This window comes from Emericellopsis atlantica (genome assembly GCF_019669845.1).
Source record: "Emericellopsis atlantica unplaced genomic scaffold F5Z01scaffold_1, whole genome shotgun sequence".
Lineage (NCBI taxonomy): Eukaryota > Fungi > Ascomycota > Sordariomycetes > Hypocreales > Bionectriaceae > Emericellopsis > Emericellopsis atlantica.
In genome coordinates, this window is record NW_025764703.1 from 629,384 (window position 1) to 655,203 (window position 25,820).

Sequence of the window (25,820 nt, forward strand, 5' to 3'; positions counted from 1 at the left end):
TGGAGGGGGAACTTCAATTCAGTTACCCTTTGAATGGACCTGCGTGCACGGAGTAACGCTGTTAGCTTCATGTCCCCTCACTGTCGACTTCTCCTGGCCTACAATACAGTGCTTCCTTTCACCAGGTATGCGTCTGTTCGCAGCGTGTCGACACAATCACATGGCAGCTACACAAAGTTCTGCCTACAATAAGCGTCACCAAAGCAAACCTACTTACACCTAGCGCGGTTGCAAGAGATGCTAGTCCAAGTTAGCCCAGAACATTACTGATGAATCCCTAGCCACGTGTAGCCGGTGGACAATCTGATATCAGAGAAACATAACACATGAATGGTTCGTGATTTTGCAGCTGCATCACCTCCTCCATTGGACTCGGCAAAGCTGAGCGATGATGTCAGTGTCTCTGATATTGTCCGGCCATGCTGTGCTCTGACAGCATCCCGCGCCTGCCAAAACTGCACCTTACTTTGCTTTTGGCAGTTGCGGACGACACAGTTCCATGTCGTTGTGGCTGGCAAATACAATAACGTCGTTTGAATCAACACCAGAAATCCCATCAAGCCCAGTTAAGCGTGCACGCGAGCTAAGGGCCTGCGAAAAAGCGAAGAAATCACAGCATTCACGTCTATCTCTATTTGAGTCTGTTTATCGCATTTGCGAGTGTATATCTTAAGCCCATGCGACAGTGCCAATGACTGCCCAATGTTGATGCCTGCCCACGCTCCTGAACGTGCATCCAATTCCGGCGCAATGCGCTAACAAACCCTCGCTCATAAGCTCACATCATGCTCGTCTAACATTCAATCTAGACAACGGGTATCCCGGGGTCAGGCTCTCTCTCCAAGGCGCCTTATGCCTTGGGGCGAACAGGCATGGTCTTGCCGCCGTACGTGAAGTCCTGGGTCAACCGCCTCTCGGTGTTCTTGCGGGTGTTGACAAAGTCGGGGTAGTTGAGCGTCAGCTCGACTCCGCCCTGCACAATGGCATCGACAGCCTCCACGCCGAGCATAAACGAGTGGTCCTGGTTGCCGACCTCGTACCTCCAGCTGCCGAAGCGGCCACGAGAGTAGATGCCCATGTCCTGGAGCTTGGGGAGGAGCTCCTTAAGGACACCCTCACGCTCGAGCGAGGGGGTAGGGTAACCGTGGTCGAACTTGCGATGGTAGGTCGACACAATCTCGTCCTCGGGCTTGAGGAGCTCGGTGTTGACGAGGCCCTGGATGCTGTCGCGGAGAATGTGCTCCTCGTCGACAGGCTTCATGGAGGACTGGGAGACCTCGAGCATGATGGACCAGTAAGGACCCTCCTGAGCCTCAGTAGACTTGGGCTTGCTACCGTCAGCGTTCTGAAGGGTGGGGAGCTTGGCATCCTTCTGAGGCTGGTTGTAGGGGGAGTAGTTGGAGAAGATGGTGGCGCGGTAGAAGTTGCAGTTGTCCTCGGGGAAGTACAACCAGCATTTGTCGCCGATGCGCTCGGGACGCTCACCACGGATGCCAACACCAATGACGTGAGTCGACGAGTAGAAGAGGCCCTTTGAGAGCTTCACGAGCTCTTGGTTGCCCATCTTCTCGACGAGGTGGTCGACGGCCATGGTGTTCACGAGCTTGCCGTAGCCGATGGTGGTGCCGTCGGCAAGAGTGACGGTCTTGGCCTCGGCATCAACCTTTGTGACCTCACCCTGCTTGTTGAAGCGCTTCTTCTCCTTGGGGATGGTGTCGGCGACAGCAGTCCAGATACCACCAGTACCGTCGCGGGCAGGGAAGCGGAAAGTGGCATTGGGGCCCCAGTTGCCGGCGGTCTTGTTCAGGATGACGTTCTTCATGACAGACTTGACATCGGGAGCAGCAACGCGCTCGCCCAACCAAGCAGCTTGCATCTGAAGTAGTTAGCGCAGGACATCCTGGGGGAAAGCGCAGCGAACGAACCTTGGTGGTAGGGACAGCCCAGACCTTGAAGTTGTAGGGGCGCATGAAGATGTCGCAGATGCCCTCACCCATCATGCGCATCATCCACTCATCGAAGTCCTTGGGCTTGGTGTTGGCGACACGTGCGGTCAAGGCAGCATCGACGAGACCATCCATGCACTTGACCTGGTCATCCTTGGGGAGCATGGAGATGTTGTTCTGGAAGGGGTAGGGGACCCAGAGACCCTTGTAACGAACGTATGACACACGCTCGTGCGTGAACCAGTCGTCATCCTTGGGCAAGGCCTCGTCAAGGCAGTCGTCAAAGTACTTGTAGTGGGAGAAGATAACGTGGCCGCCGACGTCGTAGAGCTGTTGGACCATGGTTAGCCTACTGACGCCACCAGAAAGAATGTTGCGTTAACTTACGAAACCCTCATCAGTAACATCAGTGCCAGCAAGACCACCGGCCTTCTCAGCGGAATCAATGATGAGCCATGAAGGGCCGTTCTATAGCTTGTGTTAGCTGTTGTCGCGCGCCACAGCAAGCGAGCGGTGAGAACCCACGATTTGATTCAGACGCTTGGCGGCACCGAGACCAGTAGGTCCCATGCCAATGACAAGGACGTCAACATTGCTACAAGACCATGTCAGCATACTTGTTTGTCGATTGACGCATATACCATTCTCTCTGTGGACCTGCTGCGTTCCAGTTCAAGGGGTTGGTACTAACATGTCGGCACCCATGGTGGGGAGTGGTGTTCTTGGTAGAGCTTGGTGGGGGTTTGGATGCGAAGACGAGAGGGCGTCGTCGTGAAGGCGCCAAAACGTACCAAGAACAGGTATGCGAAAAGATGCTGGGAGGTATAATCAAGGACGAGGTTCGCGAGGCAAAGCAGGCAACCTTCGTAGGAGGTTTGGCCGAGACGATGGGGTTGGGTTGCTGGCAGAAAAAGGAGACCGGAGACGGGGTGGTGGCTTTCTGGTGGGAGCGGTCTGATCATGTCTCCATAGAGGGGCTAATATTATTCTGGGTCTCCATTTGGCGAGGAGGGAAGGGGGCAAACGCATCGTCCATGCGGCAACCGCTTCCAGGGGCTCAAGGGCCCTTCAGGACACTGCCAAACTTCCACATTAAAAAGGGCCAGCGTCACATTAATGCGCGTGACGCTCCACACGCACCACCAACAAAGATCCACTCAGCCCACCCCTGACTTCTTCACCTAATCACCTCAATTCTCACTATCCTTGATCAGCAACATCTTAATTAGCGGTATCTTGAATCTGTTGGTCTCCTACCAATGGCGCCCTCACGGTCTACCAGCTCCCCTATTGCTTGGATCTTCCGCGAGGATTTCCTCCACTGGTTAGGAGCGCGGGGCTCGAGCTGAGGTATCTGCGAGCCTGATGCCAAAAACGCTGGTGGCGGGACATGAGCAGTGACAATCACAACTCCTATGTGCGGTCCCCTATCGAGGATCACTGCCAAACTGCAGTAGAGTGGCCGAATATTACTCGGCGGAGACCGGCGATAGCTTGCCAACTCGTGGCGGCACGCAATGGCTTGACTGGCTATCAGATGCCCATGAGAGCTCGCAGCAACCGTTGACCCTCACCGCCCCTGAAGCTATATATTCGCCCGCACACAGGCTAATGCCAGCCTCTAAGTTAGTCTAGTTAATTACCAGCCTTCCTGGCCCTTCCAGCCTACCACTAACAGTAATATTTCTTGCACAACCGGGTAGCAAGCCATGAACCCGAAGCTTGGCCTGCAAAACCCCCGCTTTAATATTTTAGCGCCTTGATTCCTGCGTTCTAGCCGCCCGGTGCCGACGCCTCAAAACAGCCGCGAGGCTGTTGAACCCTCCCTTGATGGTACGTATCAGGCATTCGGTGTCAGGCATTCGGTATCACCAGGAGGTGTATAACACATTTGCTCCAAGCTCGAGAGCGCGCGGTCCAAGAGCAAAACATCTCCTTCGCTGTCACCACATCTTGCTGACAATCACAGCCAGTCCATTTTGGAATTGAGTTGAACAATGGTTCCGCTGACTACCTGCTCTGGCGCGAAAGCTGCCCCTCCATGACCTTGTTAACGCAATCTCCTGAGATGAGGACAATCCCACCATCACATCTGAGGCTTGAGCAAGCCAGGAATAATAAGCTAAGCGACATGATAAGAGTTCTTGTTTTCTTGATTTTACGTGGGGGGTTTCATAAACCAACTGAGCGTGAAGTAAATGAGAACGTTAAGCCACACGAAGAAAATCCATCGCCATCTTCCTGCCATGCTTTTACGTATATGCACACGCTGCCATTCCATGAAGTCACATGCAATGGTATCGACTACTCAAGGACGCAACGCGGTCTTTACTTATAAGTATCAACTAAATGCTGCGAACAACGGCAGAGCCGTCATTGATCCATCCCACAGATCGCCCCGGATGTGAAACAAGCTTCGAGTCGATCGAGCTTGATGCCAGGCATCTTCTTGGCCATATCCGCAGTCTTGGCCTCTAACCATGCGACAGCGGGGAACGAGATTCCGAAAGTGTCTTAGTCAAGAATCACCGGCGTCGTGACATCGCCTCAAAAGGAAGTCGGAAGTGACTCTGAAGCGTTGCTCTGCCCAGAGTGCATACATGTAGGAACTTGAAGTGTACCAGCTCACATAGCCTGCGCCCTACTGTTAACAGGCTGAGACTTGACCCCACTAATCAACTACCGTGACGTCTGAGATATTGAGAGCGAGATTCTTCTACGTGCGCCGGCAAACTGCACCTCATTTCCAAGGCGTTTGTTTGTCGACGGTGCGAGGGATCATCAACAAGCAGTGACAAAAAACACGCACTCAGGTAATGCCGCCGGTCCGGGGCACTGATTCGATCAGCAAGAGTACAAATGAGGCTTTGACTGTCTGATCAGCAGTTCAAATATCTACATAGCCACGGTTTATGGGCATGTCTTCCTGCACAAAGCCGTTATCCTGAAACAAGAGCAGATCATGCTGGCTCCATGTAACATTCCCCACCCTCCAAAAAGCTTGGATTGACGCCGGCAATCGAACGAGTAATTGTAGTGAAGATCTGCGTTAGGTCGTGCTCCCGATGTGCCACGTAATCCTCTGAGTGCGTACGTACGTGAGCCGAAAGCGCACTCACCAGCTTGGAGGATTCGCCCTGTCCACGCTTGTTGCTCAGTCCTGTGTTTGCGCGTGACGACAGCGCTGGCAAATGGCCTCGGCGCTACCAACCTGGAACGTTCTTGGTGAGCAGCGGCGGGAGCATCGTCGGCCATCGAGAGAGGAAAGTCTCACCATGACGTCCATGAACCCAGCATGATCAATCTAATTCACATCACTCTAGGTGTGATTGTTGCTCACAAGCAGCAGAAAGCATTATGGGAATTTAACATGGCAAAAATCCCGACAAGGCCATCTATGCCAAGCTTCTTTGACAAGATCGCGTGTCCGGAACGTAGCGTCGTTCTGCGAACACGGTCGCTTGGCATGCCGCTTGCGCCAATAGTAGCGTGGAGGGTCTATGAAATCAACCAAAAACAGCCACAGCCCACGCAAGACGAGATTGACTTTGACGATTGTTGCCCGCGGGTGATAATGTGTACGGAGTACCTAATAATGATATGGACAGGAACCGTTCCGCATGACTGAACTGACCACGGGGGATCTTGCGAGTATACTTGTACAGGTTTGTGTCATTCCACGTGATCGACCCTTTGAGGCCAAGCCGTCTCGAACAAAAATTTCTCAGACACTGGTGTACGCAAGCTGTTCTCGACTGGCGGCTGGTGGCTGATCACCCAACGTGGGCCACTGATTCGCCAGACCAATGTCTCTCGAAGTTCTTCAGCTGCGGACGAGTCAACTGCGATAATGCAGCAGCCACTCACTGGCTGTGCGTATGGGACAGGTTTCTGAATCCGGGATGCCAGAGAGGGCCCCACCCACCCCCTGAGCTGCGGACCGGAGCCCACTCGCGGGCTAGTAGTGCAGTACAGATGCAGTACACGCTCAAGGGCAGCGGGCCGCATTCGATCCCCTATCGAGCGCGCCCGGCGCAAGTACCCCTCGTGTATCTGCAGGCAGCGTGCAGCAATCAATTTCCAGGGGGGCTACCGCTTTTAATTGCCTCTGCTGCTCGCCTTGTCGACCCCCTAGCCTGGCTCCTTGATTCTCTGTCTTCATCTTATACGCTGCGTTGGAGAAGAAAAGACGTTGGCTCCTCTTTCACTCTCTTTTTCTCTTCAAATCTGCTCCCTCAGACAAGCTTGTTGACACGCACGTTGCGCTCTCACGACGCTTGCAGGATTGATCTCGGTGTCTCTGCCTGTGCCTGTTCTCGAACGCAGTCCCCGCCAATTGCATATTCGCCGCCCCTCCTTTATCCGACCCCTTGAACTCTGTTGCAGGACTCTTGTCTGTCCGTCCGCTCGTTTTGCGCGTCCACCCCTAACAGGTTTTGCCTCTGTTCAGCAAAGTGCCTTCGCCTCGTGTCATCCACGCGAACGCCAGCACCAGAGCATCAATTTAACGACTTCACATCGATACCACGCGACGACGATTTTAATCATTCCTCAACCCGAAACAACGACCCTCCGTACGCGAAAACATCAGTCACAATGTCTGGCGAAGAGAAGAGCCGCATCTCTGGCGATGCGCCCCGTCAGAGCAATGGCCCTGTTCTGCCGACGGTCAACCCCAGCGCCGAGAAGACTCAGCAGCCTGGCTTCTCGTTGCACCCAACTTTCTACGTAATGTAAGTCCTCGACGTTCGGAGGCTGCGGCGGAACGCCATCGGAGAACATTGGGCTAACAAACGATCGAATAGCATCTGGATCTCTTGCAGTTCCTCCGTTATTCTCTTCAACAAATGGCTGCTGGACACGCTCAACTTCCGTATGTTCTCGAAACCGCCGCGTGGCTAGTCTACCATAATCTGAGGACGATTGCTGACGAACTGCTCGAACAGGCTACCCCGTCATCCTCACCACGTACCACTTGTCCTTCGCTACCCTCATGACCCAGCTTATGGCCCGCTTCACTACTCTGCTTGACGGACGCAAGAGCGTTAAGATGACTGGTCGCGTCTACATGCGTGCAGTGGTTCCTATTGGTATCTGCTTCAGTCTGAGCTTGATCTGCGGCAACCTGACGTACCTCTACTTGTCGGTTGCTTTCATCCAGATGCTCAAGGCCACCACACCCGTGGCCGTGTTGATGTCCAGCTGGATCCTTGGTGTTTCCAAGCCCAACCTCAGGCAGTTCCTCAACGTCTCCACGATCGTTGTTGGTGTCATCATCGCTTCGATCGGCGAGATTCACTTTGTCCTGATTGGTGTTTTGTACCAGATCGCTGGTGTCGTGTTCGAGGCCCTCCGCTTGACCATGGTTCAGCGTCTGCTCAGCTCGGCTGACTACAAGATGGACCCTCTCGTCTCGGTCTACTACTTCGCGCCCATCTGCGCGTTGATGAACGGTGTTGTCGCCTTGATCTGGGAAGTCCCCCACTGCACCATGCAGGACGTCTACAACGTCGGCTTCTTCACCTTCTTCCTGAACGGAATGTGTGCTTTCATGCTCAACGTTTCTGTCGTTCTGCTGGTACGTCTTGCATGCCAAGAAAGCGAAGAATCGTAACATGGCTAACTGAACTTTTAGATCGGCAAGACTTCCGCCGTTGTCCTGACTCTCTGTGGTGTCCTCAAGGATATTCTCCTGGTCCTGGCCTCCATGGCCATTTGGGGCACCCAGGTGTCCGGTCTCCAATTCTTCGGCTACTCCATTGCCCTGGGCGGCATGGTCTACTACAAGCTTGGTTTTGAGCAGCTGAAGGGCCACATTGGCGAGATGAACCGCCAGTGGGCTGACTTTGGTAACCGCAAGCCAGTCCTCCGCAAGCTCACCATCATCATCGCTTCCGCCTTCCTCATCTTCACTCTCTTTGGAGGTCTGGCGCCCACATACGCGCCCGAGTACGACCCCCGCAAGCTCGCCAACGAAGCGTCGAACCGCTTTGGCATGAACGCCCACAAGTACTGAGTACATGATGAGTCTGGCTCCTTTTAGAGTGGGGGTCACTTGACTACAGAAGTTCTCGTCGTGCAGGCAATGACTGCGAGGGACTGTTGCACTGCATGTCTGTCTCCGCCGCGAGATTGTCAAGACCTGTTTTCAACATTAAAAAAGACTTCTTTCCGTCTGTCTCTCTGCAAGGCCCGCCGGCACAGACACTGCTTACATTTTCTTTCTTCTAATTCTTGGAGAACTGTTGAGAAATTCTGCTTGGTTTGGACGTACACGATGTATTGGTGTGTGTGAGTCCTTTGTTTTACGAAAGTGTATAGCTATAGAAAGCTGGGCGCAGAGCGCACAAGGCTCACAGGGATACGAACGGAATCATTCTGGGTTGTCGGCATGAAACTCTGGGGGATGGGTGTTTTTTCTAATCCCTTATAAACCAACACTCTAGACGGCGTTGTAGTCTTCGAGCATAGAAACGTAGAAACGAAATTTTAACTTCACGTTCTCGTTCATTGTGTGTATTTCTCCAACAACTGGTACGGGTTCGGTTGCGGTATCTTGGGTGGTGTGTGCTGTGAACTGGTTGTTGTGTGGGAACCAATGTAAAAGCCAGTCGAAGAGCCAGCGACGCAACAAGGCGTGTTAGCAATGTCGAACTACAGACAGATTGATCTCTGTTCCCCATTGCACACATCAAGAGCCGACAGGTCACCAAGACGCGGGAGAATTCGAAGAAGTCGTCAATTGCGTAGCCAAGACCTATTTAGCCTGGCGATTCCCAACTCACTTGGCCTTCCCATCCGTCCGAGCTTCCATCATCATAAAGGCACTCCTGTGGGAGCACCATGCCTCGGAAGCCATCGTTGCTCATGCCTCCTCATCATGTACATGCGTTCACGCGACAGCCAATGTGTATGTGGAGGGTGATGTTGTGAACTTTGATTCTTTTTAGTTCATAAACCGTGGGATTCCGTTAAAGCCACCCGATGCTCTATACATCCCGCAAAACTCCCTAACCATGACGGAGGAAACGATATTTTTAAAAGCCTGCCGAGTGTTAGTGGTGGTGATCCGTGGGTGCGCGTGGGCAGAAGGGACATACGCAGAGGGGTGAAGAACCACCTGTTCTTCCCAGAGGTGTAGCGCTCCTCAAGCACCTTCTTGACGGTCTTCTTGGCATCCTCACGCTGGCTGACCTCCTTGAAGGTGTCGGCCGAGATGGTGCCCTTGAGGCCCTCGAGCTCGAGGGTGTAGCGGGTGGGCATCAAGTGGTTGTAGTTGATGACCTTGATGAAGGGCTTGATTTTCGAGCGCTTCTCCTGGCGGGCCTTGGACATGCGGCGGGTGATCTTCTCGGGGTAGCGCTCGATGCCAGCAACGACGGCGTGGCCGAAGGGGTGAGGCTTGTTGCCGTTGTCGAGGGGCTGGATGATGACCACCTACAAAAAGGGTCCAAGTCAGCGATTCTGAGATCTTGTAGTTATATGGCAATGAACGTGATCGGTCGACGTCGTATGCGAGCGCTTGTGCAGGTCTCCTTGCTCTTGTTCCATGTACATCCGGTCTCTTCGTCTCCTCGTCCGTCACCCGTGCCCCTCAATACGCATTCGTTTCGACGTCGACCAGATCCAATTCAAGGATAACATTCGAGGAATTCGTACCTTCTTGCCGGCATACCTGCCACGGGTGATGATGGCAACACGGCCAACCTTGAGGAACTTCATGATGGCTGCTGAGGTGTTGTGGTGGTTAGTAAGGTCGGAGGTGTGATGAGGGCTGGTGGTGAGTTTTTTGCTCTAGTCCGTCGCCAATCCGTGACAGGGGAATTTGGTGGAAAATTCACGGGTTTGTGGGCTTTGCATTGGGGCACGCGTGCGGCTGCGAAAAGGGTCACGTGAAGTGTGGCTGGAGCGGGAATTGAGCCTGGCACTGTGGCTGGTGCAGCGCCCCACCCATACCTGGCTCGAGCTTCTCCGTCGCTGCCAAGCTCCGATCCGGGGCTGCACTCACGATGCTTTTCTTGGGCCAGGAGGACCACGTTCGTGAAGCACCAGCTGTCTCTTGCTCCTGTCAAGGCCGTCGCCCATTCGACACTTTCACGACATAATGGCTGTACCAGCATACATCATCTCCCGGGTGGCTGATCCGATCTTCGCCGTCGCGATTGGTATTGGTGCTGCTGCCACCCGCATCAACCGCGAGGAGAAGGAAAAGGGCAAAACGAGCAGCGAGACATGGCAAACAGCTCTACGGTACGTGAGACTAAGCTCGATTGCTTCTCATTATGCTGATTACATGAAATAGTCGTATTGGCTTGTCAAAGACGTCTCCGTAGTCGATCGCGACTCAATTGCCCTACGATACCCGATTTGATTGCTATGCTAGTATCCGACATTAAAGAAACATGATTCATTCGCCAAATGATGGGCCGTACTCCTTCTTCATCGCCTCTCTCACGATCTGTCCGCACAACTTGGCTGTTGGATTGGTGCTCACGGCCAGGCCCTTTGCGATTGGATTTCCGTAACGCCCTCCTAGCGCCAGGTCTCGCGAAGCGGCTTCTTCGAACCTCAACTTGTCCCAGCTTGCCTCGTGACGCGATTCATCCATATCTAGGTCTCGATACGGCAAGAGCTTTGCTGTCTTGAGATATATCGCAGCGCGCTGTGTGTGCGCCATCGACAGTGTCCGCGACGCCTGCGGCGACATGGGCGCACTCACAGATGCAGGGGACAGCAATCGAATGGAGGTGTCGAGGTCTTGCAAAGCCGCCTTTGCGGCCATCTTCTTTTCGCTATGATCGGGGTGCTCGACTAGTGGCATCGGCATCCCCTGGATTTGAGACATGAGCATGGCATCGCCATATAACCTCCGAGCGATCTGAGCCCTGTTGTTCCGGGCACTGGCGTAATCGGGGTACTCGGCAATCAGGGCATCGAAATCGAAAGCGCACTGCTTGTACTGTGCAATGGCCGTGTCGGATGAATCCTCCGCCATGGACTGGCTGAGCTCGGTTTCCAGTCGCTGGATGTTCTGGATGATGCGGCGTTCCTGGGCGACAACTCTGTCGTAGACACTCGTGTCGACGATGTTCGGGTCACGCGGCAGGGCCTCGTCTATAAGCACACCTGCCGCGGGATTGAAGTCGGGGTCTTTGATCTTCTCGAGCACGTTCATGTCGTGCGAGGTGAGAGTGACGGCTGCCATGATGCTGGCGTTCTGTGGTTATCGCGACCAAATGATGGTTCAGTACTTGGGGACGTTGCGTGTTGCGAAGCGAAGCAAAGTTCACGAAATGTGCTATGGGTGCAAAGAAACAACAGCGTGGTCGGTCGGGTCACTTTCTACCTTATCATCAAGGAAGCGCTACGTCTTCTGCATTTTACAGCAATTCCGCCTTCAGCGCCTATCGGTCAGAAGCGCTGAAATCAAGCAGCACTATGTCGTAGGCAATGATTAATGCGGCGACAAGAACGCGCAGCGCAGTACGGCCAGGCGCGGCTTCGGTCGGTTAGCGCGGTCCACGGCGTGGTTCCGCCTCCCACCCTCCGAGTCCGAGGCCAGTCCGTCACTAATCGAGCTCGGGCTTGCTATCGCTGCTACTGCCCATTATCCACCAAGAACGGCTGCGCAAAGATGCTCTGGAGGCTGTCAATTGTGGTTTGAGTGCCGATTTGCTGGCAAGGATTTGCATGCCACGGGACATCTATCTTGCACATCGCGGCAGCAGGTACTAGCAGAATGCTACAATCGTTGCGACCATTGCTTGTGATGAATACAAGAATGATCTCACGGGCTTCTCGGCGGGCCCACGCTGAGCCGCGAAAGCCCCGTCAGTAGCCGCCGGGCGACCACCACCACCACACTCGAACACCTGTAAGGAAGAGATCACCAGATGCCGACGAGATCCATCCCCCAAGAACAAAGCTATGTGCGGACCATTTCCGAGAGGTAAAGGTTACCTTCTAGGCCTACAGGGCCCCGCTATCGCCGGCGGATGATTCGGTCAGGCATGTCACAGCCTTTGACCAGTCACTTATATACAACTGCTACGTCTGACCATCAGCAAGAAATCATCCTGAATCATAAGCAGCAGTGTTTCCATCTTAAAGAAGACTCTCGAACCCCCTCAGTGATTCAAACAACATCAGCAATCATCACAGAATCATCGGTCGAACATCCCCTTTACACAGTTCTCCTTAACCACAATGGCTCCCTCTGCGATCTCCAACTCGCCGCCATCAAGGTCGGCGGAACTCGCCACGTCGAATGATACAACATTTGCCATCCAGCCTCCTGCAAACTTCGTTGGGTACGACCACGTCACATGGTGGGTTGGCAACGCAAAGCAGGCCGCCTCGTACTACACCTCTCTCTTCGACTTCAAGCACGTTGCCTACCGCGGCCTTGAGACCGGGAGCAGGTACTTCACCTCCTACGTTATTGCGAACAATGATGTCCGCTTCGTCTTCACCTCACCCATCCGCTCCGCCGTGCACCTGCCCGCGGACGAGCCCATCTCCGAGTCGGATCTTGTGTTGCTGAAGGAGATGCACGCGCACCTGGAGAAGCACGGTGATGCTGTCAAGGACGTCGCTTTCGAGGTGGACAATGTGGAAGCCGTATACAACACGGCCGTTGAAGCAGGCGCCAAAGCTGTTCAGCCCCCGCAAGTACACAAGGACGCGGACCATGGGTCCGTGACCACCGCCTCCATCTGCACGTACGGCGACACCACACACACTCTCATCTCCCGCAACTCGTACACAGGGCCCTTCCTGCCTGGTTTCAGGGAGGGAAAGAAGCTCCAGTCCTCTGTCAGCATGCCGGAGGTACCCCTTCGCCGTGTGGATCACTGCGTCGGCAACCAGTCCTGGAACGAGATGGTGTCCGCGTGTGCCTTCTATGAGAAATGTCTCTCCTTCCACCGTTTCTGGTCCGTCGACGACTCTCAGATCTCCACGGAGTTCTCGGCGCTGAACTCGATCGTGATGGCGAGCCCCAACAACCTCGTCAAGATGCCCATCAACGAGCCTGCACCCGGCAAGAAGAAGTCCCAGATCGAGGAGTACGTCACATTCAACTCTGGCCCCGGTGTCCAGCACATTGCCCTTCTCACCAAGGACATCATCACGTCGGTCTCTGCGCTGCGCGCTCGCGGCGTGGAATTCATCAACGTCCCGCCAACCTACTATGACACCATGCGTCACCGCCTCAAGACTGAGAAGCGCAACTGGGAGCTGATGGAGGACTTTGAGACCATCCAGAAGCTCAACATCCTCATCGACTACGACGAGGGCGGCTACCTGCTCCAACTGTTCACCAAGCCTTTGATGGACAGGCCCACCGTCTTCATTGAGATCATCCAGCGAAACGAGTTTGAGGGTTTCGGCGCGGGCAACTTCAAGAGCTTGTTCGAGGCGATTGAGCGTGAGCAGGCCGAGCGTGGTAACCTGTAAACGATGGCAGGAGAGAAAAGATGAGGATATGCAAGGGGCACATTTGATGGCGCAGCGGTAGCATACTTGCTATGTTTAGTTTTCCGATACCATTCCTTCTAGCTGAGGTACCTTGTTCATACACGGAGAAGAAATGCAAATAGCGATAATTCATTTAATATTTCCCAAAAGTCCCAGTCTCCCCCGGACGTGATGCTCACTACTGTATGCTCCAAACTCCTCAACGCAATGCAATCAGATGCGACCCGTAAATGCTGTATTCTCGTCACCCGTCCACCGCCATGGGCTCATGGCCCCCGTTGACTCCGTCTTCTATCTGTGCTGGTACTGTGCTCTGGCACCCAGGACAGTTGTGTACGACGCCGTGCGCGAAGACGTCGCAGTCGATACAGAAGTGATTCCCGCACACCTCGCACGCATATCGTCCGCTCTCGCTGACACCCTTGTACTGTTTCTCTCCAGACTTTTGCCCGTCTGCTCCCGACTTGACCTCCGGGAAGGGGCACATGCACGAGAAACACGCGGTTGATTTGCCAGCATCGGCCCAAGGCACTTCTTTCCAGTTCCGCAAAGGGAAGAGATGATGGTACGATCTTGCCAGGTGCGTGCTCAGAATGAGAGTGAGGCTGCACGACGGACACTCGGCTGGCAGTCGGCACACCCTCACGCCGCAGCGCGTGCACGAGTAACCCTCCCTGACCGGCTTCGAGTGACAGGCACAATGGCTCACAGAGCCGCTCGGCGCCAGTGTCCTCGATGGGAACCCCATCATCAGCAGACTCGCCATATTCTGCTCGGCCGTGCGCGTCACGGGGGGTGTCGTAGCTGCGAGAAAGAGCTCTTTGAAATGTACCTCGTCAAGTATCACGTTGTACTGGGATTCGTCGCCGGCGTTGGTCCGAGAGCAGAGTTCGGCACAGATGGCGATATGTGCCGACAGCCCAACAATAGAGACGCGTATTCGATCGGTGATGAGGGACGAGATGGTGTCGTGGATGTCGCCAGGGTCACTGGACAGCAATGCGCCGTAGATGATCAGAACCTCTCTTGTGCCGTGGGACGGAGCATGGCTGTAGTAACTGTTAGCAAGGGATCCTGTGCCACTGGTGACCAATAAACCAAACTCACAAGAGAGCACCCCGACACATTTCCAGCGCATTCTGCAGACTCGGGTGTCCTTTCGGCTCTTCCTCCTCCAGCTTGCGCAGCTTGTCAATGTGTTCACTGGGATTTCCACCCAGATCGCTGATCCGCACCGCAACGCCGCCCTTCATGCCAATGATGCCCAGCTGTGAAATGGGGTTCTGCTCGAAAAACTCCCGGACGAACGTGACCGCGTATCGAAGCGTCAGACGGTATCGATTCGGTAGCAGGTCCTTCTCCTCCATGGCAAAGCTCATGTCCAGCACCAGGATCAAATGTCGAATGATACCCCTCTGCAGCGGCGTAGTATCTCGTAGCACGCGTCTTCGCTTCTCCGCTTCGAGGGCGGAGAGGTTGAGGATGCCGTCCTGGTCTTCGTCGGGGAGGTCCGTCTCCCATGATCGCTTCGCCGTCTCCCACTCGCGCGCCTGGTCTTTGCGATCGCGGCGCTTCTTGCGACCCTTGGGAGCACGCGACAAGGGTTTCGAGCTGTGCAGGACACGAGGATGGTCGGATGGATCGTCATCCGGATCGGGCGCGCCCACGTCATGGTCCAGCATGTCATCGGACATGTTGTCGTCGATGAACTCATCATCCGAGTCGGCAGCCATGGCGGGCGTCTAGTCGGCGTAGCTCGTAATATCGTGCCGCAGGTGAATATGTTGTTGAAAGAAAGTTTGTTCCTAGGGGAAAGGCTGTATATTTTAGGTTCAGGATGTGGGGGAGTAAGCTCTTTGGGTGCTGGACAGCGTGACGAACTGCAAAGGCACGTACGTCGGCGCACGTCTGTGACAAGGCTGTCGATCATGCTAGCCTTGCCGCTGGGTCCACCATGACTTCGGCACAGCGCCGCATGGCAGGCCACGAAGTGATCAACATGAAACTATCTGCCGTTGTTCCAGACAACATTCAAGAGAGCGGTTCAAACAATTCGCAGCCATGCTGCCTTCAGTCATCGACTTCCTGCCCATCCTGTTCAGAGGGGTATTTTCGAGAGGCATCGCAATAGAACATTGTACCTGACGCCACCCAGGCCAGGACGCACGCAAATAGTGGGCAAAATACAATGTTACAACATGAGAAGCCCATCAATGATATTACTATTTGTTCAAGCACATTGCTGCCTAGCTGAAAGGACGTAAGTCATGCACGATCTGCCTCCTTGGGTATACTACGTTACTCGTCCGCCATCTTGTAGCCAGCCCTGCTGATAGACATCAAATCCAGACACACACAAATACTATACTTCCACTCATGGGACCGTCCTTGTGCGAGCTGCGCGCGTGGATCCACGTCCTCCTTCAAGCGCCGATGCGCATCGTCCCTGGGCACAAATCCGGCATGCCTTGCAAGCGTTGTCGAAACGAGCATGATTGTGTGAAATTTCGTTGTCGCCGGCGATTACATAGGGACATTTGGTGAGAACGGTGAGTCGATGCTGCTACCATCCATAAACGCCAAGTTAAATAGATAAAAGAGATAGAGGCTGCGTGTTCTCCAATGTTTCAAGGATATGTCGTACCGACAGGCATCGGCCAGTCGTCCTCCGTGATGCTTGACCAGAAAATCCAGACGGCAACCACGGACAGATAAGTGAACAGCGTTTCAAACATGGAGCCGTCGATCTTGCCGTTGGTTCCGTCGCAGATGTACTTGCTGACAACGTAGTTGAAGACCTGCCCAGCGGCGAAAAGTACTGCAGCAGCAGTGAGGTAGATCATGGGCCGAGTCTCGCCCAGTACTCGAAGGACGAGGATGGCCTCGAGCACATAAAAGGCGACGAGGAAGATAAGAGGGACCAGTTGGTAGAGGACGTAAAGGGCAATGTGGCGGTTATCCCCCTTATAGCTGTCCTCCCAATAGCCAGTGAAGTCGAATCCTGTATCCAGGGCGATGTAACCGGTACCGACGAATAAGGCGGCTGCCGTGATTAGGCAAAGACCGAGGGACAAAGCGGTGCCGTCGTCGATAAACTGGTATCCAATCAGAGCGTTCATCACAAGAATCCACGTAGTTGCAACGATGGCGCCAATGTGCACGGCGGTGAATCCCTGCGTCTATGTCAGTGTCTCGGTCCCTTCAAAGCAACACCAAGCTGACGTACATCGCGAGCACTCTTGGGAAAGGGGAATTCGCCGACCGAGAAAATCTCGCAGATGCTGATAATGATGTAGCCCAGCAAAAACAGCTGCATTTCCCTGATGTATGTTAGTATTGCGGTTGTTTAGCCCAGCCAGCTAGGGTATCAAGAACCTTCGCCCAACAGCCGCCTTCTTCTTCTCCGACTTGAGCAGCAGAAAAAGAGACGTAATGATTGCGAGGCCGCAGAGGAGAATAGCGCCAAGGTTGCCCAGTTTCCTGTCGCCCGATAGCGATATACCCTTCAGCTCACAGCCACCCCACGGTCCATCTTGACCATTTTGGTTTGACAAGATCTGTTATGCAAAATGATCAGCCAACGAGTTTTTCCAAGCACAAGGGGCTCGCGCGCGCTATGATTGTGGAATTCGACACTGAAGCTTCGACTGGGGGAGTATAGGATCGAAGTGGTCTCGAGTTTTGGGTTGACGTACGTTGCAAATTGGTAGGGTCGAGTCTCTGCAGAAGTCCTATAATCGCAAAGGGCCCAGGTCAGCCATTGACGGTTCACGAGGCGATCCAGGTTCATGGAGAGGCACGACGAACGTGAAAGTTGCCAAACTCGGTTGACCCCATCGTGACTGCAGACGCCCCCCGAGGCGCAACAAGACGCAGCCGCGCGCCTGATCGGAGACGGGAGAGTGTGTATAGGTTGTTCGACAAGAGAAGCTTTGCTCAGTCGACTGAACGAGCGTGTCAACGTGAGGAAGCCACTCGATTGCTGAAGAGCTTTGGACGGCGGATGCGAATGGAGACTGGACCACAAGGAGAGTGAAGGAGAGTCAAAAACGGGGGCGCACGCGTGCCGTCCTGGTCCAGAGAGACTCAGCGACACGACTGGGACTTCTTCAGGCGCAGCAGAGACAGATCGCTCCTGGGAAGTGGTAATTTCCCAACTGGCCCCGTAGTTCGATCCGTCCGGGGTGGGTTCCACAGTTCCTCGCACCGTCTCAGGCTGACTCGATACGGCAATTGTCGCTTAACACGGTTCGGTGAGAAATCTAGCTGGACAATGTACAAGATGGTGAAGCGATTGTCGTTCAATGTGATTGATTGAAGTGCGGACAGAGTTACGAGACAAGCTGTGCAAAGGAAAGCCGCGCATCGAAACACTTCAATGTGGATGGATGGGCGACAGGACAGGACAGGGAGGGCCATGCCGCCGAGAAGAAAAGCCGGTTTCTGAGCTCATAAAGTCCAGCTCTTGCTTGATCGGTTGCTGGGCGATGTAAACTTCTTGGTGTGGACTCCATGTCCTTGGCTTCTGCCAAACGACACAGGCTAGGGCCGCCAGGCACCGTGGACGGTGGGTCTTTGGGGCAGGAACGACCATCTCAGTGGCTGATCAACGTTGCCAGCAATCTCTAAAATCGTGTCTACGCACGCTCATTGGCGCATTCCAAAGATATTGGAGCAGCGTTAAGGTCAGGGTCGACACTCCAGTGTGCCTGAATTGTTGCCGTTCACACTGTGAAGACTAGACGCCGGTCTTGGCGAGGTGGGATCCTTGGAACGTGAGACAATCTTCAGCCATGACATCGTTTCGACCTCTTGGAATGCATCATTGCCATGTAATATGGGCGCGAGCTACGCGTCAATTGTACTCATACACCTGCGTAACGCGTTCAGCCCCAAATGAAGCGTGTTATCTGTTGTAGTTGCCTGACGAGTTGACACTGCATCACCGCTCTGATACTTGGAGGTCTTGTAACATCATAGGGCATATTTTATGCACGATGTGCTGGATCGCCCATCATGAGCCGCGCAGCTCGATCTCATCCATGATTATCACAGCCAATGTTCAGCCACAGCACAGGAGCGGAGTTTCCTCCAAGAAATCAATGGTTTTGGTCTCAGATATCCGAAGATACAGTGCACGACATGCTTGGCCATGACAAAAAGCCACAGTCGACCTTGACGAGTGCAGTACAGATCCCAGTGCCTCAAGCGCAGTATGCATTCGTCAATCGTCGATATGTGTAAATGTCCACAGGGTATATTCAATGAGCATTAATATGTTGGTGCTTTGGTTGGTGCTTGGGTTCATTTCGTCTTTCTCCTCGCCTTGAAAGTCTTCAAGGGATCCCCTTTCCGTGATCCGGCTCTGAAACTCTTCTTGCCCTTCTTCTGCCTCCTGTCTCCCTTCTTTCTCATCGGCACGAAACCAATCTCTTCCGAGGTCAAGCCTTTTTTGCCTTCCTTGGGGAGGAGATACTCGGGTACGTGCTTCAGATGCGGCTGCGATCTCGCCGTGCGTAGCTCACCGTCATGGCGAACGTGACTCAGCTCGTTCGGATTCTCCTCGAAATATCTAAGAATTGTTGTTAGTGAGGTGACTCTGTATCATTTCCATGGCTGTACGAACCTCTTGAGCTTCTCGCTCTTGAGCAGCTCTTGCCTCAGCTCACGCGTCCGCGCCTCACGGACAGCGACCTTGGTGACGGCACGTAATGCGTCGTTCATGCGGTACCGGAAAGCTTCCACCTGCTCCTTGTTGAAGTTGTAGTCCTTGACTTCCTTGCCCTTCTTCTTTTGCTGGCGGATGATTTTGGCGAGTACTCGCTCGTCGTTCTCCGCCGTCTTGACTGTGGTGGGCATGTGCTTGCGGTAGAGGCTCTCGGGAATGACAAACGAGAGCGCCATGCCATTCTTGCCGGCACGAGCTGTGCGGCCAATGCGGTGAGTATAGGACGAAGCAGTCGTGGGGAGATCAAAGTTGATGACGGTGGCGACGTTCTTGAAGTCGATGCCGCGCGAGACACCATACTCGGAGTCGCGCTTGGCAGTTTTTCTCTTCTTCGAGGGTCGCTTGCCGTCCGCATCCTTCTCGGTCTCTGCGCCCACCTTGCCTCCTTCACCATCCTCGTCATCATCCTCGGCGTCGACGTTGAGCATTTCACTCTTCTCATCGGAAGCGATGATGATGTCGTAGACATTGAGGTTGAACTCTTCGACAACGTGGATCCTGGAGTTGACTGGGAGTTCCGAGTTGAGAATACAGCTGCGAATGCCGAATTGCTCGAAGAAAAGCTTCAGACGATATGATCGATCAATGTCTGCGACGAAGATGATGCATTTCCCCTTGATGAGCTGGAGCTTGAAGATGACATAGGCCATCAAGAACTTCTCGTCCTCTCCACATTTGGTAACATAATGGGTGATGCCCTCGCCGTCGGCCTCAGGTTCCTCCAAGTCCAGCAGTGTTGGCTCGCGATAGAATATGCTCTTCAACGCATCGACCTCCGAAGACAGGGTTGCGCTCATCATGACAGTCTGCACGCCCTTGGGTATCGACCGCGATAGGTTGTCCATGTCCTCTGTGTAGCCATAAGACAAGATCAGGTCTGCCTCGTCAAGGACAAGAAATTTCAGGTTTTCCAGCGAGAGAGCTGACGAATTGACATTGTTCCATGCTCTGGCGGGCGTCGATATGACAATGTCGGGCGAGTTGGACAGCAAGCTCCTTTGCACAGCATCGGACAGCTTGTCCGTGAGCTTGACAGTCTGCAGATCTTTGGCGCAGAATGCGGAGAATTGCTCTATGGATTTGAAGACCTGATCTGCCAGCTCGCGCGTGGGCACGAGCACGAGCGCCGAGGTTGATGGTGCTGATGAACTCTGCTTCTTCTTCAGGATTGACGCGAGTAGCGGCAGAACGTATGCCGCCGTCTTCCCCGAGCCCGTCTTGGCTTTGCAAATGACATCTTGACCAGCGAGACCCAAGGGAATCGCCTTGCGCTGGACAAGCGTGGGCTTCTCGTAGTTCTGCTTGGCGACCGCTTGTAGCAGTCGGGGATCGAGGCCAAAGTCGGCGAACGAGATGTTCTCCTCGGACACGGGCGCTTTACTTGGTTCGTCGGATTCGGGTACAGTCGCCGGCCGGTCGTTCTGATCGAGCTTGCGCTTCATTGTGAATGTGTGATACGGGGTATCGTGGATTCTGTTGGGGTTTGGTGTGGTCGATAGAAACGCTCTCTGCTGCAGGCTCTGGAAATTTTCCAGGCAAAGGCTCTGGACTTTTTTTCTGGGGTGCTGCACGGGTGCGGGGCTGTTGGCTTCACCTAGTGCGCTGCGGTTTGACATACCCTATGCTCGACATTGATCTGCTCCAAGGAGCACAGCACACGAGACAAGACAATTTAACTGGCATCTCTCGCATGATAACCAGAATGTATGGATGCCTCTCCTGGATTTTAAAGTTGTGGCTTTTAAGTGAACAAGCGGAAGCAGGGTGATAGCTTGAAATGTCAAACGTGGGGATCATACACCATTGTGTTGATTTAACATCAACCAGATGAAATAGTCGTGCCAGCATTTACACAATCAGCGAATTATGCGCTGATCAAGACCGAGGGTAGACACACAATGAGATGTTGATTCAATCTGATCAACAAAGGTTCATTTGCAAGTGTCTGGCCTGTGATTCACGACTGCTTCCAGGACACTGTAAAGCAACATGTCATATATGAACCATCACCATGGGATGGCCGCATATTTTTATGGCCAACTCGGATAGTTATTGGGAAGAATTTTTGTCTGCAAAGGCCGAGCTTGGAGGATAGATGGACGCCGAACCTATCCACTTGATTTAAGTTTGTGTTAGCATAGTACGCTTTGTCGAAACCGCGGTGAGTAGCCGTAGGCCAGCACACGCCTCAACATGAAGCCAAGCTTTCCGAATTGAGCCAAATATCCCCCAGAAGTGTATAGCGGCAGTAAATCCTCTCAAGTTGGATCGGGAATGTAGAACCACGTGGCACTGGTTTGCCGCAGATCAAGAATCCCAGCACCTGCTCGTGGCGTGGTGCCACCACCATACGTATGCTCATGCGAATTCCGACTGAACCTTTAAGACGGCATCTCCAGTGAAACATGGCCTCACCATGATCCCCCGTGTTTAGTTGAATATTGATATCAAATCGGTAGACGTAGACAAGTGCCCGGCATATCGGCCCCGCTTTGACGGAAACCAGGCCCGGCAACGGCCCGTTGAATATACGGAGGTTCACGGCATGAGACCGATAAGCCGGGGGTTCTTCCTCTCAACGGTCGAAGCCACCTATCTATATAGCACACGGCTGTTAGCCTGTTAGTACGGAGTAGTCCCTGAGGTATCTCTGGACCAGGCCCGTTCGGCAATCTTCGTGTTCACCCAGTGCCGCGACGCACATGCATATTTGTGCCGACGTTCATGTTTTAAAACGACAGTTTGGCACCAAGGTGGATTCCACGTTGACACATGTTTTGCTGCGTAATGTCACTGTGCTGAAGCGTCGTCAAATGAAAAGACACCTTCCCTACTACGTACTTCAATGGTAATTACCTACACCTACAGACTCCTCACGGTGCATCCCAAAGGGCCACAGCTGCTGCTGCAGTCTGACGTCGACGCCCCCACACGCGACTCAGGCCGTGTCGACTTTGTGCTCTGGCATGAAGTTTTCTGCATTCAGCCTCAATTCAAAGCTCCACGTGAGACTTTCACGGTGTGTCACGCTTGTCAGTTTAATGCGGGACCAACATCCTGTCGACGACGTTATTGTTGCTTTCGAACCAGCAGTACAATCTAATTAGGCCACCGTCTACATGTACGTAGTGCGCTTGTGTGTTTCCGTTAGTCTGTCAGCCTTATTCGTTAGCATAGTGGTATCAAACCGGTGAATATGTATTCACGACGGGCTTCAAATTAATTACACGACATGAGGCCAATTTTCCTTATCTGTGATTTACTTGTACAACTGCCTGCGCTGAGGTGGCAGCAAGGCTTGAGGCGCGTAGCCCCTGTCGCAGTGGAAAAACGCCATCCCGTCCCCTGAGTGCGCACCCGTCGCCGTTTGCGCCGAGCAGCCAGCTCAGACTGGGTCCCGTTCGTTCATTGCACTGAAATTGAGAGATTGAGAAACGTCTTCTTCCTCATCAATTCATCTCGAGAAACTGTGTCTCTTCACATGCGCAACACCGTTTGATCCCGCGTCCAGTGGTTCACCTGAGCTCACCCTTAGTCAATCTTTCCTGCACTTGTGGCATCCGCGTGTCTTAACCGCCCCGACCGCCCCAACCCACTTCAACGTCTCATGACCTTCGAGGTCAGTCGCGCTTTTTTTATTCATCAGTTCCCCAACCCCCAGATCCAGCTCCCAGCTCCCTATTAGCCTTGTGCGTCTACTCCGCTTCTGGGCATCATCGTGCAGGCGTCAACGCGACCTCCACGACCCCGGACCATTGGTCAGGCAGGGTACCTGGAGCTCTTGTCGGGCGATTGCGAGGTGTCACCAGTGCGTTTTCCCTGGTGGTCATCGGTCGAGGTCTCTCGGCTCACCTGAGATAGCCGGCTGCCTCCCGCACTGTGCACACACACTCCATACCCATAGGGAAGACAGTGCGAATAGTTTCACCTGCTAACAGAGATAAGCAACCAGCTGAGGCCGAGCGATAGCAGCTGGTCAAACAGTGTCTCGTCACGGGGCCCATAATTTCGTCTCCGCCAAGCACCTGCCGCCGACGTTGAGCGTCCAGTCGTGCTCCAGCCTCCGCGTGCCGCTCCAGTCTAGCCAGTCCAGTCCTCTCCAGGTTCCTCTCCGCCGTCCGCTGCAGCGTCCTTTTCGTCAAGGGCTGGCTTGATCTTTTCTCCATTCCCTTTTCCCTCTTCTCCCTCTTTATTGTTTTGCAGGCGGGCGCTGCTGCTTTACAGCCCCATAACCACCCATCATTCCCTCGCACAACCCTTCCCGTCTTCCTTCCAACATCCCCCTCCGCACCCTGCCCTCCCGTTCGGGCCACCACGATAGCGACCACACCTCGACGTCATTGCTAGCGTCCCACCAACACACCCAGGGCTCCAACGCCCGCTACAGCGACTACGACCAGCATCAGCCAGACTCTTCATCACGGCACCGTCTGTCCGAGTCGGGGTCCGAGTCATCGTGGACGGACACGGGGGACATTGGTGAGCAGAAGGACGACGACGACCCGGTCCGGCTCCAGCTCTCCAACGACATTGAGGACGAGCTTCTCGCGGGCGTCAACCACCGAAACCGCAGCATCAAGACTCAGAAGAAAGTTCGCATCCAGGATCCTCACTCAGGACATCCAAGGCGCCCGCAATCACCCCCGGCTGTCATTGACAAGGAGGCCATCGAAGTCCCTCACGTTACCGTCCAAAAACCAAGTGCCGCCAGTCGCTGTCTAGGTTTCATCATGGCGGGACGAATGGGTGCCGTGCATGGCCTGACGGGCAAGCCCCTGCTCTACTTCACGAGTATCTTTGTGTCTCTGGGTGTGTTCTTGTTCGGCTATGACCAAGGCGTCATGTCGGGTATCATCACGTAGGTTTCTCGCTGACACACTGTCAATGGATCATGCTGACTGGACGCAGAGGCCCGTACTTCATTGACTACTTCGACCAACCCTCTCGAGCCCATGTCGGCACCATGGTAGCCATCCTCGAGATTGGCGCTCTAATATCGTCGCTGGCAGTAGGCCGTATCGGCGATGTAATCGGACGCCGCAGGACCATCTTCTATGGCTCCTGCGTTTTCCTCGTCGGTGGTGCGCTCCAGACCTTGGCGGTCAACATGACCGTCATGATGGTGGGCCGCCTCATTGCAGGTTTCGGCGTTGGTGCTCTGTCGACGATTGTCCCTGTATACCAGAGCGAGATCTCGCCGCCACACAACCGCGGCAAGTTGGCATGCATTGAGTTCTCCGGCAACATCATTGGCTACACTACCTCGGTGTGGGTAGATTACGGCTGTGGCTTCATCGAGAGCAACATGTCTTGGCGCGTACCGCTGTTCATGCAGTGCATCATGGGTGCACTGCTTGGACTGGGAAGTCTTATCATTGTGGAGTCGCCACGATGGCTTCTTGACAACGACCACGACGAAGAGGGCATGGTGGTCATTGCCAATCTTTACGGAGGTGGTGATATCCACAATACCAAGGCCCGCGACGAGTACCGCGAGATCAAGATGAACGTCTTGCTCCAGCGCCAGGAGGGTGAGCGATCTTACCGTGACATGTTCGCTCGCTACTCTCAGCGAGTCTTCATCGCCATGTCTGCGCAAGGTCTGGCTCAGCTCAACGGCATCAATGTCATCTCATACTATGCGCCTTATGTTTTCGAGTCAGCAGGCTGGGTAGGCCACGACGCTGTTCTGATGACAGGCCTCAACGGCATCACCTACTTCCTCTCCACCATCCCGCCGTGGTATCTCGTCGACAAGTGGGGCCGTCGCAACATCTTGCTCTCAGGTGCAGTCGCAATGGCCGTCTCCCTCTCCCTTATATCGTACTTCATCTACCTCGATATCAAGTGGACGCCAAGGCTGGTAGTCTTGTTCGTCATGATCTACAATGCCGCCTTCGGTTATTCGTGGGGTCCGATTCCTTGGCTGTACCCACCGGAGATCCTGCCTCTCAGCGTCCGTTCAAAGGGTGCTAGTCTGTCCACTGCGACCAACTGGGCCTTCAACTGGCTGGTCGGAGAGATGACGCCCATTCTCCAAGAGTGGATCAAATGGCGCCTCTATCTTGTGCATGCTTTCTTCTGCGTTTGCAGTTTTGTCATTGGTAAGTCATCCTGAAAGGGCCACCGTGATGTAATCATGTAGCTGACACCTCTGCTAGTTTGGTTTATCTACCCCGAGACGGCTGGTCTGACACTAGAGAACATGAACTCCGTATTCGGCGATGGATCCACTGTAATGGGCACCCCGTCTCTCCATGGCGACGAGACTGGTTCGCTCATGCCAGGCTCGCCTACTGAGTCTGCCCGTGGCGGACCGGCTGGTTTACCCAACTTCAACCTCGACGGCGACATGGACGAAGACAATAAGTCACAGATCCAGACCTCCGGGGGCGAGGACCGTAGCGTCGGTGGCTGGCTGTCACGTGTAGTCGGACGTGGACGCGCCGACAGCAATGGCAGTGGCCAGGGACGATACACTGCGATTGGTCAGAATGAAGAAGGCGGACGCAACGACAGTGCCAGCGGCCGCAACATCTAACGATGCCGAAGGATCAGCTGAACGACCCTCGTGTTGCATATAGAAAATATATTGGACACGCACAGCATGCTGGTATCACGCAAGTGAATGCCACCAGGGGCTGCGCAACTTCCACAAGCTTCAGAGC

At 54.1% G+C, this 25,820-nt stretch overlaps 11 protein-coding genes across 11 annotated transcripts; 4 read left to right on the top strand and 7 right to left on the bottom strand.

The window, feature by feature from the left end:
* Positions 1–18: 18 nt before the first annotated feature.
* Positions 19–600, bottom strand: F5Z01DRAFT_641931 (uncharacterized protein). Its single transcript, XM_046262605.1, has one exon. The coding sequence runs from the start codon at positions 555–557 to the stop codon at positions 264–266; it is 294 nt and encodes a 97-aa protein (XP_046122905.1). The 5' UTR covers positions 558–600; the 3' UTR covers positions 19–263.
* F5Z01DRAFT_641932 (uncharacterized protein) lies at positions 601–2,660 on the bottom strand. The gene is made up of 5 exons (XM_046262606.1): positions 2,638–2,660; positions 2,472–2,541; positions 2,334–2,414; positions 1,926–2,276; positions 601–1,876 (listed from the first exon to the last, which is right to left on the bottom strand). The coding sequence occupies exons 1-5, from the start codon at positions 2,649–2,651 to the stop codon at positions 851–853; spliced, it is 1,542 nt and encodes a 513-aa protein (XP_046122906.1). The 5' UTR covers positions 2,652–2,660; the 3' UTR covers positions 601–850.
* Positions 2,661–6,542: 3,882 nt separating this feature from the next.
* Positions 6,543–7,962, top strand: F5Z01DRAFT_632072 (triose-phosphate transporter family-domain-containing protein; the record flags this gene model as incomplete). Its single annotated transcript, XM_046261833.1, has 4 exons — positions 6,543–6,679; positions 6,752–6,819; positions 6,893–7,524; positions 7,582–7,962. The coding sequence occupies 4 exons, from the start codon at positions 6,543–6,545 to the stop codon at positions 7,960–7,962; spliced, it is 1,218 nt and encodes a 405-aa protein (XP_046122907.1).
* A 357-nt stretch (positions 7,963–8,319) lies between these two features.
* F5Z01DRAFT_669719 (ribosomal L27e protein family-domain-containing protein) lies at positions 8,320–9,668 on the bottom strand (the record flags this gene model as incomplete). The annotated part of the gene is made up of 3 exons (XM_046264455.1): positions 8,320–8,345; positions 9,047–9,383; positions 9,606–9,668. 3 exons carry the CDS (start codon positions 9,666–9,668, stop codon positions 8,320–8,322), a joined length of 426 nt encoding a protein of 141 aa, XP_046122908.1.
* Positions 9,669–10,050: 382 nt separating this feature from the next.
* Positions 10,051–10,279, top strand: F5Z01DRAFT_669720 (uncharacterized protein; the record flags this gene model as incomplete). The annotated part of the gene is made up of 2 exons (XM_046264456.1): positions 10,051–10,196; positions 10,249–10,279. 2 exons carry the CDS (start codon positions 10,051–10,053, stop codon positions 10,277–10,279), a joined length of 177 nt encoding a protein of 58 aa, XP_046122909.1.
* Positions 10,210–11,651, bottom strand: F5Z01DRAFT_13999 (uncharacterized protein). Its single transcript, XM_046257659.1, has one exon. The coding sequence runs from the start codon at positions 11,149–11,151 to the stop codon at positions 10,354–10,356; it is 798 nt and encodes a 265-aa protein (XP_046122910.1). The 5' UTR covers positions 11,152–11,651; the 3' UTR covers positions 10,210–10,353.
* A 200-nt stretch (positions 11,652–11,851) lies between these two features.
* On the top strand, positions 11,852–13,536 carry F5Z01DRAFT_14225 (Glyoxalase/Bleomycin resistance protein/Dihydroxybiphenyl dioxygenase). Its single transcript, XM_046257672.1, has 2 exons — positions 11,852–11,954; positions 12,015–13,536. Exon 2 carries the CDS (start codon positions 12,153–12,155, stop codon positions 13,401–13,403), a length of 1,251 nt encoding a protein of 416 aa, XP_046122911.1. The 5' UTR covers positions 11,852–11,954; positions 12,015–12,152; the 3' UTR covers positions 13,404–13,536.
* Positions 13,537–13,562: 26 nt separating this feature from the next.
* F5Z01DRAFT_732663 (putative TFIIH basal transcription factor complex p47 subunit) lies at positions 13,563–15,604 on the bottom strand. The gene is made up of 2 exons (XM_046266725.1): positions 14,532–15,604; positions 13,563–14,473 (listed from the first exon to the last, which is right to left on the bottom strand). The coding sequence occupies exons 1-2, from the start codon at positions 15,155–15,157 to the stop codon at positions 13,669–13,671; spliced, it is 1,431 nt and encodes a 476-aa protein (XP_046122912.1). The 5' UTR covers positions 15,158–15,604; the 3' UTR covers positions 13,563–13,668.
* A 405-nt stretch (positions 15,605–16,009) lies between these two features.
* On the bottom strand, positions 16,010–17,385 carry F5Z01DRAFT_13967 (chitin synthase export chaperone). The gene is made up of 5 exons (XM_046257648.1): positions 17,232–17,385; positions 17,120–17,155; positions 16,800–16,981; positions 16,651–16,744; positions 16,010–16,597 (listed from the first exon to the last, which is right to left on the bottom strand). The coding sequence occupies exons 1-5, from the start codon at positions 17,259–17,261 to the stop codon at positions 16,052–16,054; spliced, it is 888 nt and encodes a 295-aa protein (XP_046122913.1). The 5' UTR covers positions 17,262–17,385; the 3' UTR covers positions 16,010–16,051.
* A 1,343-nt stretch (positions 17,386–18,728) lies between these two features.
* On the bottom strand, positions 18,729–20,594 carry F5Z01DRAFT_614101 (ATP-dependent RNA helicase dbp9; the record flags this gene model as incomplete). The annotated part of the gene is made up of 2 exons (XM_046260797.1): positions 18,729–18,996; positions 19,051–20,594. 2 exons carry the CDS (start codon positions 20,592–20,594, stop codon positions 18,729–18,731), a joined length of 1,812 nt encoding a protein of 603 aa, XP_046122914.1.
* A 2,165-nt stretch (positions 20,595–22,759) lies between these two features.
* Positions 22,760–25,693, top strand: F5Z01DRAFT_669726 (uncharacterized protein; the record flags this gene model as incomplete). Its single annotated transcript, XM_046264457.1, has 4 exons — positions 22,760–22,771; positions 23,520–24,010; positions 24,061–25,256; positions 25,314–25,693. 4 exons carry the CDS (start codon positions 22,760–22,762, stop codon positions 25,691–25,693), a joined length of 2,079 nt encoding a protein of 692 aa, XP_046122915.1.
* Positions 25,694–25,820: the final 127 nt, after the last annotated feature.

Bases quoted from the DNA above. Each gene is read 5' to 3' on its own strand.
- F5Z01DRAFT_13999 (XM_046257659.1), bottom strand. From the start codon at position 11,151: ATGGCAGCCGTCACTCTCACCTCGCACGACATGAACGTGCTCGAGAAG.
- F5Z01DRAFT_13967 (XM_046257648.1), bottom strand. From the start codon at position 17,261: ATGGGGTCAACCGAGTTTGGCAACTTTCAC. The intron at 16,982-17,119 runs GTACGTCAACCC...TTTGCATAACAG, and splicing joins CGACCCTACCAATTTGCAAC to ATCTTGTCAAACCAAAATGG. The intron at 16,745-16,799 runs GTTCTTGATACC...AACATACATCAG, and splicing joins AAGGCGGCTGTTGGGCGAAG to GGAAATGCAGCTGTTTTTGC.
- F5Z01DRAFT_641931 (XM_046262605.1), bottom strand. From the start codon at position 557: ATGGGATTTCTGGTGTTGATTCAAACGACGTTATTGTATTTGCCAGCC.
- F5Z01DRAFT_732663 (XM_046266725.1), bottom strand. From the start codon at position 15,157: ATGGCTGCCGACTCGGATGATGAGTTCATCGACGACAACATGTCCGAT. The intron at 14,474-14,531 runs GTGAGTTTGGTT...CAGTTACTACAG, and splicing joins ATGTGTCGGGGTGCTCTCTT to CCATGCTCCGTCCCACGGCA.
- F5Z01DRAFT_14225 (XM_046257672.1), top strand. From the start codon at position 12,153: ATGGCTCCCTCTGCGATCTCCAACTCGCCGCCATCAAGGTCGGCGGAA.
- F5Z01DRAFT_641932 (XM_046262606.1), bottom strand. The intron at 2,415-2,471 runs GTGGGTTCTCAC...CACAAGCTATAG, and splicing joins CCAAGCGTCTGAATCAAATC to AACGGCCCTTCATGGCTCAT. The intron at 1,877-1,925 runs GTTCGTTCGCTG...TAACTACTTCAG, and splicing joins GGGCTGTCCCTACCACCAAG to ATGCAAGCTGCTTGGTTGGG.